A 21179-nucleotide genomic window follows, 5' to 3' on the forward strand; every position below is an offset into this window, starting at 1 on the left:
CAAACAAGAGCCATAGAGATGCCTAGGTTTTATTTTTCATTGATTTTTGTTAGTTTTAATTTAATGGCGCCATACATCCCATGACAGCGTTAGAAATGTTGCAGATGTCGTTGAAAAATACAATATACTCCAAATTTGAAACTCCTAAATGTTCTATGATTGGTGCCGTTACTATAGATACTTTAGAAGTTATGAGGAAACAGATGAACATACGTACATACATACCGGTCAAAGTCATAACCCTCCTTTTGCTTAACCGTAGTCGAATAAAAATATATATACAAGTTTTACTAATCTGTATTGTATTAATTGTCAGCCAAATTGTTTGGTTTACAAATCAATCTGGCCACCGATCACGTAGAATTACTTGCAAGATGTCCCTTAAATATGTACCCCCTTATTCATAAACGTCTACAAAGTTGAGACGCCGCTAATAATCGTTTGTCCCTTTCCATCATACCAATACGTCGGAAAGGGACAAATTAGCGGCTTGTCAAATTTAGTAGACGATTATGAATAAGGGGCGTAACCTATACATACACATTTTGACTTGTGGTCGGTCTTATTCAAGAAATACGAGTATAAGTACCCGTCATTACAATTATCTCCTTTCTCTCTCTTTCATAAGAAGAAACCTGTGCCCAGGAGCAAGACGAACACAATATAACCTATCGCTAATTGGTAGAATATGAAATTCACCTTCATTAACCTATCCTAACCTCAACGCCGACGACAAATAATTCAGGCGTAAAGGTCAAATCAAACGTCATGAGTTTAATTGCGTTAAAATCGATGTACTTAATTGACATTATTAATAAATTAAGATAGAGTAATTAGCCGAATATGCTCGAGCAAGAAATGTCGAAAATATTCGGTCTTATCGAATCGTTTTTACACCGGTTTTCAGCAATATTTTTAACAACGCGAAGCTAGCGACATCTAGTTGCCAATGAAAAAGTTACGACAGCAGCGTGAACTGCTATGGAGTGGTGCGTTTTGATACGAGGATAATAGATGGCGTTGTAAAACTTAGCTTAAGATGAGTGCCCGTGGTAAGCGCTCGGATTTCTCTATACAAAGTGCAGCTTGTGTTGATTAGATGGCGCTAAAAGTCTCTCTCAAAAGGCTGAATAGCATATCCGTAGACAGCGACATCTCGTGAGCCTCGTCCATAATGATAGCGCAATAGTTGTCCAAGTCTGGTTCGCGTAGACCTTCTCGTAATAATATACCGTCGGTCATATATAACATTATAGTATCCATTGCTTATTACAATATATGAATATACCCCTCTAAAGATGGATCTAAAGTAGGGCTGGCACATATTCTTTTGATCATAGTTCCACATAATCTCAAAAGATGGCGCTGCAATTATCACTTACCTCTCTCAACAGGTCGAAGAGCATATCCGTAGACTGCGACCTCTCGTGAGCCTCGCCCATAATGATGGCACAGTATTTGTCTAAGCCTGGTTCGCGTAGACCTTCTCGTAGCAATATACCGTCGGTTATTTCATAGCGACATTCCCCACAAAATATAATTATATTTTCATATATTGTCAACAGATAGCGCTGTAATTATCACTTACCTCTCTCAACAGGCCGAAGAGCATATCCGTAGACAGCGACCTCTCGTGAGCCTCGTCCATAATGATGGCACAGTAGTTGTCCAAGTCTGGTTCGCGTAGACCTTCTCGTAGCAATATACCGTCGGTTATTTCATAGCGACATTCCCCACAAAATATAATTATATTTTCATATATTGTCAACAGATAGCGCTGTAATTATCACTTACCTCTCTCAACAGGCCGAAGAGCATATCCGTAGACAGCGACCTCTCGTGAGCCTCGTCCATAATGATGGCACAGTAGTTGTCCAAGTCTGGTTCGCGTAGACCTTCTCGCAGCAATATACCGTCGGTCATGTATTTGATGACGGTGTTTGGGGAAGTGCAGTCTTCGAAGCGGATTGCGTAGCCGACTTCGTCTCCTGTGGGAAGGCTTGTTTATTAATTAATGATTATAAATAAATATCTTACATATTTTTATAGATAGCTTTTAAAACCCTTTTTTTACAGGGTATAACTTACCCAGCTTGGTGTTCATCTCATCAGAGACTCGTTTAGCGACGGACATGGCGGCGACTCTGCGGGGTTGCGTGCACCCGATCATGCCGAGACGACTGTACCCCTCCTCGTGGAGGTATTGGGTTAGTTGGGTCGTTTTACCGCTGCCAGTTTCACCTGGGCAGATTTAAAAATGACTATGCAGACAGGGAATTTAATTCAGACAGCAATAACATTTTGTTTTAAGGGCGTCCGCTAGATGGCGCACGTACGCGGGTGCCATCGTAGGTAAAATCCGTCGCACGCGTCCGCGAAAGTTAGCAACGATTATTATTCGTTATCCCTCTCCGTGCAACCGCGCAAACTAGCGGACGCCCTAAAATAATTAAAAACCGAGAAACCAAAGAAAGCCTTCACGATAAAATTTGTTTGAGTAAACGCGCTAGCGATCATTGTAGCCGCCGTGCAGGTCTCGACGACTCAAATAAGAAGACTTCGATTTGAAGCAAAGATAGATATACCTCCGTAATAGATGGATACAGTCTAAGGAAAAAACGTGCCTCGAAAATCACGAATATTTGATTCTCGATCAGAGATGGCGCCACTACCTTTGGCTTACTCTCGTATAGAGCGCGTTGACGGTTTCGTTCGTTATTTAACAATTTTAAAGCATATCAGTGAAAGAACATAGGTCAAAATCATAAAAATAATTAATGCAAATAAAAAAAACATTTATCCATATTTAAATACATTTTATCGTATTTTTATAAATCTTCATTTTTAGTTTTAAAGTGTGTCGATAGATGGCAGTGAATTTACTGTGGTTACAAAATTTACTATGGCAGTACCGCTCTATCCTATTATATCCTCTTTGATTTGAAGTAAACTGATATAATCTTCAATAGGTACTGGTTACAAAGGGTTCTTTGACTGCCGGTAAAAAAATGTAGAAGTGGTGGTTTTTGTATGGAGGCTGATGCAAGAGTGATTTAGCAAAGGTGGTTTAAATTTAGGTGCCTCTAATTGGCCGCGATACAAATTATGTGGAGCGCTCCTATTGGTGCCTTAAAAAAGCCTCCGAATACTAACCGAGCCCGAAGGCTGCGTTTAGCTACTGCAAGGAATATTTTATATAAATAAAAAGTTGCGTTCGCAACAATCATATTATATATCAATAAAACTTATTGATTGAATCTTACCGACTATGATAACTACGTTGTTCTCCCGTATGACTTGCATTAACTCCTCTCTCACAGCAAATACTGGTAGGAACCTTCTCTGCTCCTGTATGGTCTTGTTCCTAACGAATGAAGACTTGGATTCCGGCTCTTTAGCGTCTTTAGTTTCTGAAAAAAAAAAATGTTAGTCGTTGATATGAGAAAGATTCATATAAGCTGAAACGAAATTTGTACTGTCAAAATTCTTACATAAAATCCGCGACAGCTTACGTAAATTAATAGGAAATATTACGCGAAACTTTGCGTAGGGGGCGTCACTACCACAATCTGACGGCCTATCGCGAAACAAGAAAATCCAAATTTCGTTATCTAACATCTCTGTCCCTCTTACATATTCGAGTGATAAAGAGGCAGATAGCGAAGTTTCGGATTCGCGTTTCCCGGTAGGTCCTCTGTAAGCAAACCGCCTTGATGCATCAATGTCATATTATATTATCTCTGAAAACTTGTCAAAAACCTGTTAAAGGTACAGTATGTATAAGCTACTCTATAGTTTACTAAAAAGGCAAGTGCTGCACTCTAGTGGCGGAACATTGCAGTAATATCCCCTATTGATATAGCACATGCAGTGGTTGGTAATTCGGGGTTATTTTTTCGTGATTTCGGGGTTGGTCCCATAGTAAAAGTTGCTCAGTATAATCCCAAAACCTCCATGGCAACGGGAATGCACTTATATATATATATATATTTTTTACTAGCCCATTATGGTGTCCCACTGCTGGGCAAAGGCCTCTCCCCTTGTCTTCCACGACTCCCGATATAGTGCCTTATATTTAACCACCATATTTATTTATTTATTTGCCACCATATTGTTAACCAAGGTTACATTGATGAAAGTAATATTTTGGCACTCGAACAAAGAGAAAGCGCCAATAGTTCGAGGGTAACATGGGTGCATTTACTCTCGTTAAGGATCGACCAAACCGCTGCCCAAAATACGGTGACGCGCAAAAAGTAGATATAGCGATCTTATAGACGCGACCACACCGGCCGGGGGATAAAAACGTAGTCTGGCAAAAAAGATAAGAAATTAAAAAGTGGCAACACTGTAGAATCGTCCCGTTTTTCTTAAATTAATTTGAAAGGGACGACACTACAGTGTTGCCACTTATTTTCTACTTTTTTTGCCAGACTGTAGCGCAGTCACGTCAATGCGCTTACATTTTTCGCTATACATCAAAAATCACTTGCGTTTCTATGTGTGAACGGCACGTCTGTACACGCGGCATGCGACGCATGCGTCATAGTGTGAGTAAGTTACTTAAAAATAGTAGTGAGCGGCCGGCAAACGGTCGTCAATCTGCTGTCGCGGGGCGAGGTAATTCGAGTCGGGGCGGGGCGGTGCGTGGCCGTTCTGTATGATAATACTATTACTTATTCTGTGCTTTTTAACGAAATAACTCACCGCTGTCGACATGTTCGGCGTACTTATAGGCCGCCTTCGTGGGCCCGTCCTCTGGTTCATCCTCCTTCTTCTGGATACCCATGATGTTCCCTGTAAACAAAATGTAGTTGCCTTAGTATATTTTCTACTCTAAAAAAATACCTTGTAAAGTTAGATTATACAAAACGTATCCAAAAAATAAATATTGAGTTCAAGTCTCACCCAAGGCAGTAATTTTTCCACTTTTAAATTTATTCTAAGCTTTTTTTACTCTTTATTTACATACAAGATATATACAGTGGTACTACGTAAACGAAATTAATAACTAGCTTAAATCTAAAATAGACCCTTGAGGCATTGTACCAAGGACGCTGGCGGCATTCCTTCGCTGTATCGCAATGCTGATACGTTGTTCGAGGAAGCCGCCAGCTCTTCGGTCACCAGTTACGTCAACCAGACGCTTCGCGATTTTTGCAAATAACTTGTGCGCGCTGGGACCCCATCATGGACGTAGAGTTTCAACTCCAAATGGAACGAAATGATACTCTCTACCGAGGCTCTTATATTTAGGCTCTAAGCTTAATTACGTTTCTGCTTGTAAAAAAATAATTCAGAATGGGTATCACAACATAACTGGTGAATTTCCAATATGACTTGAAACTCCGGTGGCCGTTCAAGAAGTGTAACACTCTTACGGTAGATGTCGCTAGAGTCCACTAGACCCATATAGTGGGAAGATTTGCTGACCGTAAAGTGTAATTTGAATACATAATAAGTAACTGATAATGTTACTGAACGTAGACCTTACCTCAACGAGATAGGATCTACGCATGGTCAGTTGATACTGTCTCGTAAGATAGATTTAAGATACCTATATATAAGTATGTTCCTAATGATTACTTAATTTTTAGTTTACCTATTTAGTTTAGATTATTTTAGAGCGCACCGACAACAAACTGTTCACAGTTTGGCGAAACATTAGATTAAGGTACCTACTTATAATTAAGTTATAGGCATGTATGTAATTAGTTCGTAAGTTTTCTAACACAATGCATTATTGTTAAAGAAATAAATAAAATGAAATATAATGTTGTAATTCTTGTTAAATTTTCAATAAAAATTAATTTAAAAAAAACTATGGATGAGGTCTTGGTGGCTCAGTTGGCAAAGCGCTGGAGTATCGATCCAGAAACCGAGAGTTCAAGTCTCACCCAAGGCAGATTTTTTTTCCACTTTTAAATTTATTCTAAGCTTAATGTTGAAACAGTTACCAAGTTTAGTGCCCTCGAGTTTCCAGTGCTTCTTCTGAGCCTTACGCCGTTCCTTCTCCAGCCTAAAAGCCTTCACCAGCGCGGAGCCCTTACGCGAGTTCAGCGCCATGTCCGACGTAGGATCTTTCACCTGCAAATGGGTTAGTTTGTCAAAGGACTGTCTCATTTCAAACATAGACAGAGAGAATCATACTATCTTTGTCTTACACTAGTACTAGCACCCAAAAGAAAAGGATGAGTATAGTTTTTTAGGGTTCCGTACCCAAAGGGTAAAAATGGGACCCTATTACTAAGACTCCGCTGTCCGTCTGTCTGTCTGTCACCAGGCATGTATCTCATGAACCGTGATAGCTAGACAGTTGAAATTTTCACAGATGATGTATTTCTGTTGCCGCTATAACAACAAATACTAAAAAGTACGGAACCCTCGGTGCGCGAGTCCGACTCGCACTTGGCCGGTTTTTATTTTATTTTGTTCTTATTTACTGACAATTTAGTTTGACCAATTATATTTACGGTTTGATACTTTGGGTACTTCTCTAATAACAAGTAAATACAAGTGTTTCGATATAATTGGCCACTTTGGCCGAGCTGTTTGATGCTCACTGTATGAGACAATAGGCTTGATGACAATTTTTTATTAATAGTATCAGTGGATCAGGTTTGTTTTATGGAATACAAATGTCAGAAATGATAGTCAAAGTTTCGCGAAACGCTCCTAACAAAGCGATAAGTGAACGTGACGTCACCGTCCAACTAAGAACCCATATCAATATGGAAAACAAGAAAAACGCGATTAAAAAAAAAAAAAAAAACTTTATTGCCACACCTTAGGAAAAAATCTACAATTTGTGAAAGGATAGCTTAAAAATACAATATAAACTAAACTTAAACTTAAATATCAACTTAACATAATAACTATAACTTAAATCTATGGTGAGGCAAAGGGTCCCAATCTCAGCATGTGCGGTGCCAGAGGGCTCCGCGCTGATTTTCAGACTGGTCCCGGGACGGTTGGGGTCGGTCGCTACTATCATATTGTACCCTTCTTAGGTACAGCTCTATATTTATAACTTTATGTGTATTTGTGTTATTAGTGTGCGTATATGGATATGTGGGGCTGATATGTGGATGTAGTGTAGGTAAGAATGTATTTTGTACTGTGTGTGTGTATCATGTTTTGTCATTACATACAGAGAAAAATTAAAAAAGATAATTAAAAAAGAAAAAATAATTAAAAAAGATGTATATATAGCAATAAATAAATATAAAGTGGATTTTGTCGGTGAAATATCGCGTTTATGTATGTATTATGCTATACAATCTTATTTTTGATAAAATTTATGGAATCGAATGGTACCATCGCCCACACTGTTAACTGTACAGTCGCCATCAGATATATCGGAGCGGCCAAGGCGCTCACAAATATCTGAACACGCCTCTATTGTCAAGGCGCTAGAGTGCGTGTTCAGGTATTATTGAGCACCTCAGCAGCTCCGATATATCTGATGGCGACTGTACATTGGTGGATCTTATGCCTTTGGTAATAAGTCCCACTAATGTACAGTTAGGGGTCTTGCTATTTGTGTACCATTACTTTTTATCTTTTTTAAGTTAAAAAAAATTGAAAATGTCGTCCTGTATTTTTTTTATCATTTCCATATATTATTATTCACAACGCGATTTGTCTTCTCCGAAACCACGGGGACAACGCCGTCCTCGAAACGTCGGAGGTAAACTTAAAACTTATTTTACGCGATTAAGTCCCGTCGTTGTGAATAATAATGAGTAAAAATCGTGAAAGCTTAAATCAGTATTTCCATATATTGTTTTAATATCCACATCATTATGATAAATTGCTCATTTGCTATCTATTTTACTACTATTTGTTATAAAATTCAACATGTGCCATCATCCCCCGCATTCAGATGTGTCCCGCCGAGGTTGCCGGTCCCATATTGGGATACCCTCCTCCAATTGAGGGGGATTTAAATCTTCCCGAGGCAGAGGTGTAGGGTTAGATCCGGCGTAGCTTTATTTGACGTTCATAAGCGCATTGTTATATGCCTACTTGAACAATAAACTATCTTTATCACAAATTTAATATATACGCTAGATGACGCAAATACCACGATTTGTATTGAAACCAAGCGTGCCGACTTTTTCATACAAAATTTACGCATAAATATAATTATAAAATTACTTATCTGTGATAGGAAATATGTTCTTGCCTTTGGGTGCTCGCAATTTTTGGGATGTTGCAGTTAATTATCACGCAACGAAGCATTTTTTAAGTTTTCACGGACGTCCGGCTGCAACAACTGACGCGCGTGAACTGTAAAGAGCGACGGTCAACCTCGACGTTTGGTCGGGGTTCGGACACGCGAAGTAGATGCATTTGCGTCTTCTATGGTATATTTATTTTTGTGATCTTTATCCCTATACTCACCGGTATGACAGGTTCAGGCTGTTTCGTGAAAATGATGCGACCATCAAGGAAGGGCGGCACGATGTTGTGAACAAGCAAATGGACTCGGTCTACGCTTTCCTGTAAACAAATAATTTAAATTAACGGAATCCGTAGTATTTATACGGAGTGTTGAATAATAATTTCAGTAGGTAGTATACTGGGTCAAATTGACCCCGCAAATGAAGAATATAACGGGCGCTTAGAGCCAGGCTCATAACCGGTTTTTTCTTCATACAAAAAATACCGGTATTATTATGTTCTTTTTCGTTCTCTGGTTTATTATTTCATTTTTATGAGACAATCTAATAATACGAAGTTGTTACCTAAAAGCATGATTCAGTCCTACGTAAAGAGCATAAAATAATTAAAAATATTGAGCTATTTCGGGGTTTTTCAAAAAAACCGGTTTCGAGCCCTGGCTTAGACACTGTACTGGGTCTCATCGACTCAGTAAATGATCGTACCTCGTCCATGTCACTGTTAAAATTAACAGCATGTACTACGCCACTAGTTAACATTCTGTTCCGCTCCCACAGCTCGTTGTCTCTGTCGCTCTGCTGCCGTTGGGCGGACACTTTGCGATTGCGTCTCTTTTCAATTTGCTCTTCTTTTTTGGCTATGTATTCGGAACTGGTGCCGGCGAAGGGGTCGGATTCGTCTGTTTCGCCTGCCGAGGGAATTGTTGTTTATTGGAAAGCAAAAATCGGTGGATCAACTTACATGCAATCTTTTGGTACCGTCAACCAGGGTAAATAGGGATGGCTGGGGTGAATAGGGACAAAACTTAAAATGTGATCTACCTGTCAATTTCTTAAAAAAATACTTAAATTAAAATAATAATAATAATAAAAATATTTAGACCGGGATTTATAGACCCGTGATATCCAAGGAGATAAAAATAATTAAGGAGATACAAATAATAAAAATTATAATTAGAAATTGTATTACTCGATTAAAAATAATCGTAGATTTTGTATGATACAATTTGTGTGCGTATTTTTGAAGAAATGGTCAGGCAAATCACCTTTTAAGTTTTGTTCCTATTCACCCCAGCCATCCCTATTCACCCCGGCCATCCCTATTCACCCCAGCCATCTCTATTCACCCCGGTTGACGGAACTATAAACCATTTCATAAATAAAACATCTACTAATCACCTTAGAATATGTTACACGATTTATTTTTATAAACTGCTACAACCTCCCCTCCATACCCCCTAAACTACCATTCTCTCCTATTTGATGGAACAGAACAACCAGCAAAAAATCTTGATTTATCAAACCACCAATCAACTAACTAATCAACTGTAGCAAAGAACCCTTGTAGCTTTAAAACCACCAAACCACCAAAGCTCAACTCATAAAACTATGTGTAATACAACATACTAGAGATTGGCCGAATATTCGGTGTTCGGAATATTTTTCAATGTTCGTATTAGGCCGAATAATTCGGTTCAAACTGCCGAATATTTACCGAATGAACGTACGGTATGAGACGTTTCCGTTTCTTTTCATAAACATTACTTTTTTTTAAATTATAAACTGATCAGCGATTGGCCCTAGTCACACCTGGTTGGGAGAAGGGTCAAAAACACGGAGTGCAGACCGCGGATTTGATTTAACTTGTTTTCAGCGATTTAGGCAGTTTTAGTTCAACCGAATATTCGGCAGAGTCCATATTCGGCCCATCTCTACAACATACCTTCTCCCATGTTGTACCATTCTCGGTCGAGTTTCTTCTCCGCCTCTTGCCAGTCAGGATCGTCCACATCCATGCCACGGCGAGAGCTCACCCATCTATAAACATGAAAAATTAAAATTTTGTACATAACCAGTGTAAGGTAATTATATTATGAGAATATAATTACATATATTATGAGAATAGGGTAATTGACATTTTTATTTTAATGGTATCAGTCGATCAGGTTTCCAATCTCGAGTTTGCCTTCAAAATGAACCTTAAGGCCGAACAAAAAGCACGCATATTTGACCAATGTATCCTGCCTGTTCTCACTTATGGAGCTGAAACCTGGGTTTTCACCAAAGACATACTACGTAAATTGAGCGTTGCCCAGCGGGCGTTAGGGAGAAAATTGGTGGGGATCACATTGAGAGACCGTAAAACAAATGAATGGCTGAGACAACAGAGCAAAGTCAATGATGTTATAAAACGCGTAGCCAATTTGAAGTGGGAATGGGCTGGTCATATAGCACGGAAGACCGATTCGTGGAGCAAACGACTACTCGAGTGGCGACCATGGGGGGAAGAGCGTCCTCAAAGTAGACCCCAGATGCGTTGGGACGACGACATTAAGAAGACTGTGGGGAAACAGTGGCTCCAAGTCACACAGAACCGCGACGAATGGCGCAAAATGAAGGAGGCCTACACCCAAAGGGTAGAAAAAGGCTAAAGAGAGAGAGAGAGTCGATCAGGTTTGTTTTGAGGATCAAATGTGTGTATGGGACCCATTGTCTTAAAGCAATACAAAATTCACAAATGATGGTCAAATTCCGGCATCGCCACTTTACTTACACACTTTAATTAGTTACAAAAAACATACAGCCTATATTAGTATAGCTACACCAAAACATTTAGTCCTGGTCTGGGTCAGTTCTAAAACAAAGTTACATCTTAAAGCCAACAAAAAAGGGCTTACTTGTGAGGAGTAGCTCTTGGAGTATTCTCATAAGGCCGTCCCTTGTAATCCCTCATAGGCCTCCGCTGGGACCTCTCCGAACTCGGCCCCAGTTCTCTTGGCTTTGGAGTTGGAAAGTCCCAAGTGGACTTGCGTGGTGGCGCCCTGTCGTCATCATCATCGTCCCAGGCTGTGCTTTCTGGGGGCTTCAGGACCTTCAAGCTAAAATGAAATTAGAAAAATTTAAGAAGTGGCATATTACAGGAAATTAATTAATTATAGAATGTGTGGCCTGTAATAGGAGCAAAAAATTAAACTGTAGGCTGTACTCCTCAAACTGACCAACATTTGTTCAGCGAATTTAAAAAATAATGAAGACTTTAGACTTCGTATTTTTCATACAAAATAAATATTATCTTCAATGTACGCCATTATCTTTGTGATTGACATTGCCTGTCACACCTTAAACATAACAAAATTCGCAATACATTGCGTCTTGGAAAAAACTTTAATGTGTATTAAAAATCAATTGTAAAAAAAAAGAAGCATGAAATAAAGGCTATTACTATTACTACTAAAAATCAAAACACAAGTTATTTTTAAAAGTCGCTGAACAAATGTTGGTTAGTATGAGGAGTACAGCCTACAGTATAATTTTTTGCTCCTATTACAGGCCACACATTGTAGAAGGAAATTGAACTCTAATATTTCCAAATACTGATGATGATGATGTAATCCTGTTATCCCTCATTAGGGACATAGGGCTCTCAGAAGAATTTTCCATTTGTCGCGATCTAGAGCGGCGACTTCCAGCTCTTTCCAGCCGAGTCCAGTTGAGCCAGCCTCCTTCTCGACTGATTGCCTCCATGTGGTACGAGGCCACCCCGAGGGTCTTGGTAGCACTGATGGCAGAGCACTGGTCTAGCGATCCAGTGGTCGTGGGTTCAAGTCCCACGCAAGTGAATTTTGCCACTTTAAATTCATTTTACATTTGTTTGAAAAAGATAAATAATTCAATGGAATGGAAGGTTTTTGTAGACCCTTGGGTGGCTACAGGTTAATATTATTTATTCCGTTCAGAAAAAACAATAATTGGTTTTATCTTATTTTTAACTGTTACCTTATTAAGATAAAGTTATATATAAATTTGTAATATTTACTTTGGAGTCCTAGGTTCATCTTTGAACCGCGGCTCGTAATAGCTCCGCCTAGAACTATCTCTATTACTCCTTTCGCTGTCTCTATCCCTCCTGTCACTTCTATCATAGCTTCTCCTTTCACTATCTCTATCCCTGTCTCGCCTATCATCTTTCCTTCTATCTTTATCTCTGTCTCTTCTATCGCCTTTGTCATGGTCATGGCGATCATAGCGGTGACGGTAGTATAAATCATCGTCATCTTTTGAGCGAGACTTTTTCTCCTCCTGAGTGGAGTTGTGGACGCCTTTCTCTTTTGCCTCTTTTTCTTTTCTGTAACAAGTAATAAAAAGGAAGTTACAGTTTTCACAAATCATTTTAAATGTTTGAGTCTTTGAGTATCATGGAATGCCTTTGAAATCCATATTATAACTTCAAAAACTTGATTTTAACAAAGGTCATAAAGAAAATGAGATATTGATAAATTATATTGTGATAATAAAGCGAACTACTTTAGATTAAACCCTTAAAAAAACTAGAATTTAGCAAAAAAATATTGCATTGCACCACAAAAACAAACAATATAACCTCAAAGAAAACAAAATAATTCGTGATTTACCTTTGTGTTCGTTCTAATTGCCTTAAGACGGCTGCCTCCGATATACCACCTGTGTACGTCGGAGTTTCCTCATTATGTTTCCTATATTTACGTTCTTTTACACCAGAAGTAGCAGGTTTGTCGTCCTCTTCATTTTCGTCTTCTTGGAAGGATATAAGCCTATTTTGTTTCCGTTTAGATGCTGCTAGCTTATCTAGACCTAGTAACGAAGGCCTTGCGAACTGGAAATCTGCTGGATTGTCCTTCTTTTTGATGATTAAGCCGCCAACAGCATCGCCAGACGTGCCCTCTAAACGATGAAGGTTTTCTTCGCTGTCCGACATCTTGAGATGTTTTTATCAAACACAATAATTTACGAATATCCGGCAAATGAGAATTACATCGCTCGATAGATATTCAACTATCAGGTTACGGCACAAAAATACAAATAAATAAGCGCGGAAGAAAGGAACGCAAACTTGGTTTGACGCGTTTGACGTTTGAGTCGACTGGCAGCTGTCAAAGTTGTTTTTTTTTTTTTTTTTTTCATTTATTACGAGCATTGGCAACTTGGCCATCAGCTCAAACATAAAAGTAATTATACAGCTTATACCTAAAATCTAACTAATACACAATACAATCTAAATCTAAAAGTCATTACATTTTACATAAATTTTATGGTTATTTCAATCATTTACAGACTGCCAATAGTGTGAAGAACAAATTCATAGATTACAGGATATAATTGTTGATATTTCAAAAGGCCCTGAACGGAGCTTGGCAGAACTCGCAAACCTGTATCCAGACACATGGCAACAAACAATAGCCTTTGTAAATTAAATAAAGGACAATGGAAAAATATATGTTCGAGATCACATACATTAAAATTACAATGTGCACAAACAGCAGAATCGCTTAGCTTTAATCTGAAAAGATGTGCAGGAAAACGAGCATGACCAATGCGCAATCTACACATAGTTGTAATAAATGCCCTTTCTACATATTTTCTTTGGTATTCAAACCACGACTTGGTGCTAGGTGCCAGGACTATTTCAGCTAGCCATTTCCCTTTGACTTCTTTGGATTTAGACCACAAGTTGTTCCACCGTCTAATCATAAGATCTTTAACAAAAGGTACTAAATCGGATTGAGGTACTTTTAAATCACAAACTTGGATATTTTTTGTAGATTTGGCAAGCTTATCTACAAGTTCGTTACCAAAAATTCCTGAATGTCCCGGAACCCAGCAAAATTCAACAGTAATATTTCTATTTAATAAAGAACTTAAACAACTTCTTAACTTATAAATTAAATAATTTACAGATGCACTTACACATTTATTTTTAAGTGCTTGTAAAGCGCTCATGGAATCAGATAGAATTAAAAACTTATTCTCAGTTATATAATTATCACGAATATGTTCTAAAGCGTAAATTATGCCTAATACTTCAGCCGAAAATACTGAAAAATAACTACTACATTCGAAAACTTTTCCTATGTTCAAAAAGGAGTCAAAAAATGCAAAACTGGTCCTATCTTTAGTTTTAGAGCCGTCAGTATATAATTTAACAAAATCAGTCTTATCATCAAGAAACTCCAAAAAGTCATATTTCGATTCAAATTTGACCAGTTCAACAACCACGTCTCGCATAATATCATTGTATTCATGCTCAAAACAGGGAAGCAAATTAGACCAATACACTATATCTTGAAATTCAAAGTTTAATAACATCACTTATGGAAGAAGAATTAGGAAAAGGTAATAAATTATAATTTGGAATATTGACATTATTTAAGTATCTATAAGTTACTTCGTTATCACGACTAACTAACTTAAGACCATACTTGTCAGTGATATAACATCTGCGTACAAATAAAGGAACAATGCCAGCCTCTATTTCCAAAGAATTAATTGGAGATGACATCATAGCTCCAGTAATAATTCGTAGCGCCCTATTTTGGATAATATCTAGTTTCCTTAAAAGATGGGTATTCGCATCAGCAAAAAACATACAACCATAGTCGAAATGACTTCTAATTGTCGCGATATATATGGTTTTGAGGACCTTAGGATCTGCTCCCCATTTTACTCCAGTTAACGACTTCAATATGTTTAAACCCAGTTCAGCTCTTTTAGAAATCGTATCAATATGAGTTTTCCAAGAAAGATCATAATCAAGAAATAGGCCAACGTATTTGACAAAAGACTGAGCAGGAATAACGTTAGAATTGTATAAAACTTGAGGATAATGTAAGCCATTTTGAGAAAAGAGAATTACAGAACTTTTGGAAACATTAACCTCAAGTTTTAGGGAATTTGTTAATATGTTATGAATATTACGCAGACAACTGTTCATAATAGATTCACCAATTTTTATGTTATTACAATTTACATATAAAACCAAATCATCAGCGTAAAATAAGTGCTTAACAGAAGACGGAATTTGTTTCATGAAACAAACCAAACTTAGGATGAATATAAGAGGAGATAATACAGAACCTTGAGGAGTACCCTTTGTAGAAACTTTAGAACCTATTAATGTAGATTTTACTTTTAGAGTTAGAGATCGATTATTAAGAAAATTGAATAGATAACGTAAAATATGACCAGGAAACCCTAATAAAGACAAACTTTTAATAAGGTATGAGTGATCTATGTTATCAAACGCTCCTTTAATGTCTAAAAAGACCGCCAAAGTATATTGGTTAGAACGAAAATTGTTCTTAACATCCCCAATCAAACAACTTAAGTTATCTATTGTGCTTTTACCTTTCCGAAAACCATATTGAGTACTTGGAATAACTTTGCTATTTTCTGTAAACCACTCTAGTCTATTTTTTAATATGGTTTCAAAAACTTTCGCAAAGCAGGATGTTAAGGAAATAGGCCTATATGACTCAACACATTTAGAATCCTTATAAGGTTTTAGTATTGGAACGACATGTTGCGTTTTCCACGTTGGGGGAATACAATTACTTTGCCATAAATCATTATAGATTTTACACAATATTTCCTTGGCATGAAGAGGTAAGTTTTTAATTACTTTGTAAGAAATTAAGTCAGGACCAGGTGAAGTTTCTTTTTTATTTTCTAATGCAGCTAAAAACTCACTTATAGAAAATGGGTTGACCATCCATTGAGCTTCCGGGCAGCCACGATTCTCAAAGTACTCATTAAGGTCACTGTTTGATACATGATTATTGTCGGAAGCAATTTTGTCTAAAAACAATGTCGCATTGTCAGGATTTTGAAAAAAATTTGGAGATGAAGAAACGGAATTAAGTTTTGCATGTTTAAATCTACGTATATAATCCCAAATAATTTTACTCGATGTCATGCGATTAAAGGAGGAACAAAGATTCAACCAACTCACGCGTTTAATTTCAAATAAAGTTCTTTTCTTTAAAGCATCTAGTTTTTTGTATATAATGTAATTCTCCATAGAAGGATATTGTTTGTAAGATCGTAAGGCAATTTTAGCTTGTAAAACTACACGGTCACATTCATCATACCACCACGGGGTAGCTTTTAAGCATATATTTTTATGATGGTAACATTTTTTAGTAAATGTCATTAATATGTCATGTAAAATACTCAAATACTTTGTATAGTGTTCTAGAGGGTTATTTACAAATTGAAAAACTTCAAATTTATCATCACATAACTTGTTAAACTTAGACCAGTCAATCTTTCTAAAATTTACCTTAGCTAGCGAATTACCATCTTGTTGAAGATTAGCACCTGGACAACATGTAGGAGAGGGCGAGTCATAAACCACACTAATGAGCAAAGGGAAGTGATTACTACTAAGAAGATCATCAAGAACAGATACCGAACAACTAGAACTAAGAGCTCGGGATGCGAATACCAAATCCAAAACATTACCTTGTTGGCCAAACGGAGCGAAAGTGGTGATAGTGCCATCATTCAAACAAATAAAGTCGGAATTCTCCACAAAAGCATGAAGAGCTTTACCCCTTCCATCATTGACTCTTGAACTCCAAGATGAGTGATGTGCGTTGAAGTCACCTATTATCAGACGATTATTACTTACAAATTTTGAACATGAATCTTTCAATGAATCTATAGTAAACTTACCATTAGGAGGTGGAGGAGCATATAAACATAACAAATCTAGTGAAAAATTATTAATGTTAATATTAATTAATATATTTTGAAAATGGTACTGTGATAAAGTGTTGACAATACTAAACTTGTATTTGGAACGAATTGCAATTGCAACACCACCATGCGGATGGTTAGAGTCTCTTCAAATTACAGTAAACCCGGGCAATTTAATAATTTTGCTAGGGGTCAGCCAAGTTTCATTAAATAGTATAATGTCAACACTCTTATCACAGCCATGCAAAAAATGTAAAAGTTGACCCAGTTTTGGAAATAGACTTCTGGAGTTCCAATGAAGTATTTTTAATTGTTTGATACCCAACCTGTCCATAACTTAAGCAGTAAAACTTGTTACAAGCAGCTCTTTAATCATTTGGGAGGATATAGTCGAAGGACCGGAGGAAGTATTTTTGACTTCTTTTTTTTTCAATAATTCTATAATTGTTTTGGTGATTGCATTAAGAACAATATCAGAATTAATAATATCAGCAATCATAGCACGTCCGTGAGGTGTTTTAGCAGGTGTTTTTGGAATCTTACTATTTAGATTATTACTGTTACTAGGTGTTACAGCTACTGCGGCTGCAGTTGCATAAGAGAATTTGCCATTGATCTTGTTCTTAATTTGTGCAATTTTTTCGGCCTTTACTGGGCAGGTATAAGAAACTGCCGAATGGGGTCCACTACAGTTTGAGCACTTGAACACAGATGGTGTGGTACATTCCTTGTAAAAATGTCCCGCCGAACAAATGGAACATACTTGAGTGCTTTTACAAGCTCCGCTGCCATGTCCAAATTTATAACATCTGAAACACTGAAGAAGTGGTCTGATGTATTCCTGTACAGGCATCCAGATATGATCGTAGATTACATGGTCGGGTCTAGACGATGCCTTAAAAGTAACCAAGACGGTTGGGAGCGGCTTGTATTGCTCATTGTCTTGTTTTTTGGTAAAGCGCTTTACACCAAGAATCATACAGTCCGCTTTCAAGTCTTCAAGTAATGTTTCCTCACTGAGTTCCACAGGAGCGCGAATAATTCCTTGGCATTCTATGCTGTCATACGGGATCGTCGCCTTCCAGTTATTTGCTTGTAATACAGTCTTATTTAGTAAAAAGGCATTGGCATCCTTGACACATCCGAAATAAACTTTGACAAAAAAGTTCCCAGCCGCCTTTACATATTGCACACCGGTAATCTCTTTTAATATTCCATTAACTTTGAGGATGTCCAGGGGAACTTTCTGAGTCTGTTCATTAGAAGCAGATTGCAATAGTACGGGGTACTCTTTTTTGGTCATATCTTCATATATGGGATTGTGGTCTTTGAAGAGACCACGTCGACTTCGTATGTATGTCATTTTTTGCTTACATGATGTGACTTCTGTATCGGAAACATCTTTATGTCTTCTTTTTGTTGTAGTTTTGGCGGTTTCAGTATCCATGGGGGAGGGGCCGCCGCCCGCACCCCCGCGTCCTGGGCTCATTTACAAAGTATAATCAGTAATTCAACTTTGCATCAATATTTTATAATGAATAAGGAAAAATATCTCGGTTTTGTCAGTAAAAAAGGACTTTAAACAGTATAATTGAAATATTTTCCAAAAAGCCGCCTAGTATTATCGGTTTCCCGCCCTTTTCCTGTCAAAGTTGACACCTGCTTGTGAATTGCCATATAAAAAAATACGGATGCATTCAAGTTATTGAATAATAAATTGCACACGGAGCATATAATGCATATGTTGAATACATTTGACACTGCAAAAAAAACACTGTAAACTGTGACTTCAGCATGGAACCATCAGTGCAATTTGTAACCATTGTATATAAAGCCTGACCAGAAATGTATGCGCCATGTTGCGGAATTTCACTGAAACTAATTTCTTACACTGGCAATAATTTTAATGATAGGTTGTCACTGTTGTCAGTGTCATTGTGGCGGTTTACTTGAATAATGCTTAAGTGTTGAATATTAACTAATAAATGACAAAAATGCCCAAAACTATACATAGTCACAGAATAAAGGACCGGAACATTGTTAATTATGTAAATACACTGCTGGAAAAGAACAGTTCGGTAAATTAAACTATTTCGCTACGAAACATTTTCAAATTAACATCAGAGCTGACAGGTAAACAAATCAAAATGTCATTATAGTCTGGTTATTACGACTTAGTTATTGTAGTTACGTTATACAAGCGAGGAAACTTGGAGGAAACGCAGTAACAAAAATTAGTTTGATTGAAAAATATTTACTATGGGCTTTGGAGACGATCAATGTTGTTAATTGACAATGTAGCAGAACCTATGTAAGGTTACGGAATATATGTGACATTTTCAACCAAAAGGTACCACATTGTCGGTTGTCGATAAGGTTGATTTCAAATTGAAGCTATATGGAAATAGCGCCTTATTAACAACCGACAATAAGTACCCTTTTGATCGAGAATAGCACATGCATATATACCTACCTAGTAACATTGACCATCATCATCATCATGGTGGCCTTTTGGTGATCCAATCTTGGATGTAGGCCTCTTCCTTTGAATGGAGTAACATGATAGACGAAATAATTTTTCAGCTATACTTAGAGCTGAGCTGATGGTGTGGCTAATACATAGTAGTCACACCAAATAATATATATTCCGGCTAAATTAAATAAAATTATATAAATTTGTAGGTAAATCGGAAGCATCGATTACGTGGATTACGAGAGAAGGTTGTACCTCCTGAGGTTTTATGCTGCCAAAGAAAAGCAAACCAAAAATAAAAAAGAAAATGCAATTAGACGACATTGACCTATGTGTGATACGTAAGAAAATACATGAATTTTATACGGCAAAAAAAGTACCGACTATAAAAAAAGTGTGGACACCAAATAAATGGGTTCTGATTTTGATTGCGGTGAATAAAAGTATGTAAGCCAAACGAGTTGCCAATCCACATTGTTCAGTCTGTACTGAACTGTTGCCATATAAATGATAATAATAGCGCCCTCTTGACAATGATCATATATGCTTAGAGTTTTGAATGATACACGGTTAGTTTCACTAGACTTATATTGACCGGGATATAGAAGGTAATCACGGTCTATATCCCGGCCAATATAAAGTCTAATGATAGTGAGTCTAAGTCTAATGATATGCTGTTACCTCTTGCCTTATAGGTATGCTCTAGCTACAAATGCACGTCGTGTGCAAGCATTTTAAACCGTGAACCGGTTTAGGATATTTAAATTCATAACTTGATATCAACTATCTAGAATTAGACCAAGAGAAGTCTGCAACAATTTTGATAGCACACGCAGTGCAAGTGTTATTTTAAACGTAAAACTTCTATGAAACTAAGACGTATAAATAACACGTGCACTGCGTATGCTATCAAAATCGTTGCATTTTCCTTGGTCTGACTCTAGTGGCTCTGTGAGTGTGAGCGACGAATGTAAAAATTAAAAATACTTGCTTCGTCGAGTCATTATCACAGCGAACTCACAATAACGAAATAGAGCAAAAACAAGTTTTGTATGAAAAACATAAATTCGTTCTATTTTTTTTACTATTGTATCTGATCTGAACCTACGTAAACTAATTACAGACCTAGATATACCTTATCCTATCCTATCCTACCTCCTGAGGGCATACCGGGAAACACGATAATCGTAATTTCGTTATCTAGAGATAACATTTTCGTGTTTCGCGGCAGGTCCTCTGTAATTTAACGTCTACACGTGGCCAGTTAGGAGTTCGCATCGTATCGCTTCGCGTTCGCGAGTTGTTCGTCGTAAACACATGTTTCAAATTGGAAACGCCGCGCCGTAAGACGTTGACTCAGACGGTATTCCCTAATTACACTCTGGCAAGGCAAGCTAACATCTCTATAACAACTATTCAACTCTGGAGGGAAAAACCAGGCTTGAACCATTCCAAAGCGCTTATCAAGGCCTGCAAAAAGGAGTCTTCGAACGCCTTAGCGCTGTCTAGGAACCAACTGCGCAACTTGGTAAGGGTGCTTACCGGGCACTGCGGCCTAAATAAGCACATGCACACTATGGGGAAACGTGACATGGGGCGGTGCAGACTCTGTATGGAGGCAGAGGAGACGCCCCTGCACATCTTCACAGAGTGCCCTTGCCTAAGGGAGTCTCTCGAAATCAAAAAGATCCTGCAGCTGTTTGAAGTTGCAGGTTTGGATCGAGAGTTGTAGTAGGTGGCGATCACAATAGATCCGTGATGGTCGCAGTGATAAATAGGCTTTGGAG

General features: G+C 37.7%; 4 protein-coding genes across 6 annotated transcripts in view; all 4 read right to left on the reverse strand.

Moving 5' to 3' along the window:
- LOC134745367 (pre-mRNA-splicing factor ATP-dependent RNA helicase PRP16-like) overlaps nucleotides 1-1736 on the reverse strand; it is a 111845-nt gene extending 110109 nt beyond the window's left edge. For 2 of the 3 annotated variants that reach the window (XM_063679397.1, XM_063679399.1), the window contains exon 1: nucleotides 1589-1736. In XM_063679397.1, coding sequence (XP_063535467.1) covers nucleotides 1589-1648 — 60 coding nt within the window. In that variant the 5' untranslated portion in view covers nucleotides 1649-1736. Of the gene's footprint in view, nucleotides 1-1382; nucleotides 1496-1588 lie in introns of those variants that run through there. The other variant, XM_063679398.1, reaches the window with a different exon arrangement.
- A 13-nt stretch (nucleotides 1737-1749) lies between these two features.
- Nucleotides 1750-13289, reverse strand: LOC134745364 (pre-mRNA-splicing factor ATP-dependent RNA helicase PRP16-like). Its single transcript, XM_063679394.1, has 11 exons — nucleotides 12818-13289; nucleotides 12223-12531; nucleotides 11084-11284; nucleotides 10129-10223; nucleotides 8892-9094; nucleotides 8407-8505; nucleotides 5958-6087; nucleotides 4708-4797; nucleotides 3264-3410; nucleotides 2089-2241; nucleotides 1750-1988 (listed from the first exon to the last, which is right to left on the reverse strand). The coding sequence occupies exons 1-11, from the start codon at nucleotides 13138-13140 to the stop codon at nucleotides 1765-1767; spliced, it is 1974 nt and encodes a 657-aa protein (XP_063535464.1). The 5' UTR covers nucleotides 13141-13289; the 3' UTR covers nucleotides 1750-1764.
- A 195-nt stretch (nucleotides 13290-13484) lies between these two features.
- On the reverse strand, nucleotides 13485-14531 carry LOC134745332 (uncharacterized). The gene has a single exon (XM_063679347.1). The coding sequence runs from the start codon at nucleotides 14526-14528 to the stop codon at nucleotides 13491-13493; it is 1038 nt and encodes a 345-aa protein (XP_063535417.1). The 5' UTR covers nucleotides 14529-14531; the 3' UTR covers nucleotides 13485-13490.
- A 990-nt stretch (nucleotides 14532-15521) lies between these two features.
- On the reverse strand, nucleotides 15522-18496 carry LOC134745331 (uncharacterized). Its single transcript, XM_063679346.1, has one exon. The coding sequence runs from the start codon at nucleotides 18406-18408 to the stop codon at nucleotides 17257-17259; it is 1152 nt and encodes a 383-aa protein (XP_063535416.1). The 5' UTR covers nucleotides 18409-18496; the 3' UTR covers nucleotides 15522-17256.
- Nucleotides 18497-21179: the final 2683 nt, after the last annotated feature.

Source organism: Cydia strobilella, chromosome 11 (genome assembly GCF_947568885.1).
Source record: "Cydia strobilella chromosome 11, ilCydStro3.1, whole genome shotgun sequence".
NCBI lineage: Eukaryota > Metazoa > Arthropoda > Insecta > Lepidoptera > Tortricidae > Cydia > Cydia strobilella.

Bases quoted from the DNA above. Each gene is read 5' to 3' on its own strand.
- LOC134745364 (XM_063679394.1), bottom strand. From the start codon at position 13,140: ATGTCGGACAGCGAAGAAAACCTTCATCGTTTAGAGGGCACGTCTGGC. The intron at 8,506-8,891 runs GTACGATCATTT...ATTTGTTTACAG, and splicing joins TTAACAGTGACATGGACGAG to GAAAGCGTAGACCGAGTCCA. The intron at 4,798-5,957 runs GTAACTGTTTCA...TTTTGTTTACAG, and splicing joins ACTCGAGGGCACTAAACTTG to GGAACATCATGGGTATCCAG.
- LOC134745332 (XM_063679347.1), bottom strand. From the start codon at position 14,528: ATGTTATTAAACTTTGAATTTCAAGATATAGTGTATTGGTCTAATTTG.
- LOC134745331 (XM_063679346.1), bottom strand. From the start codon at position 18,408: ATGAGCCCAGGACGCGGGGGTGCGGGCGGCGGCCCCTCCCCCATGGAT.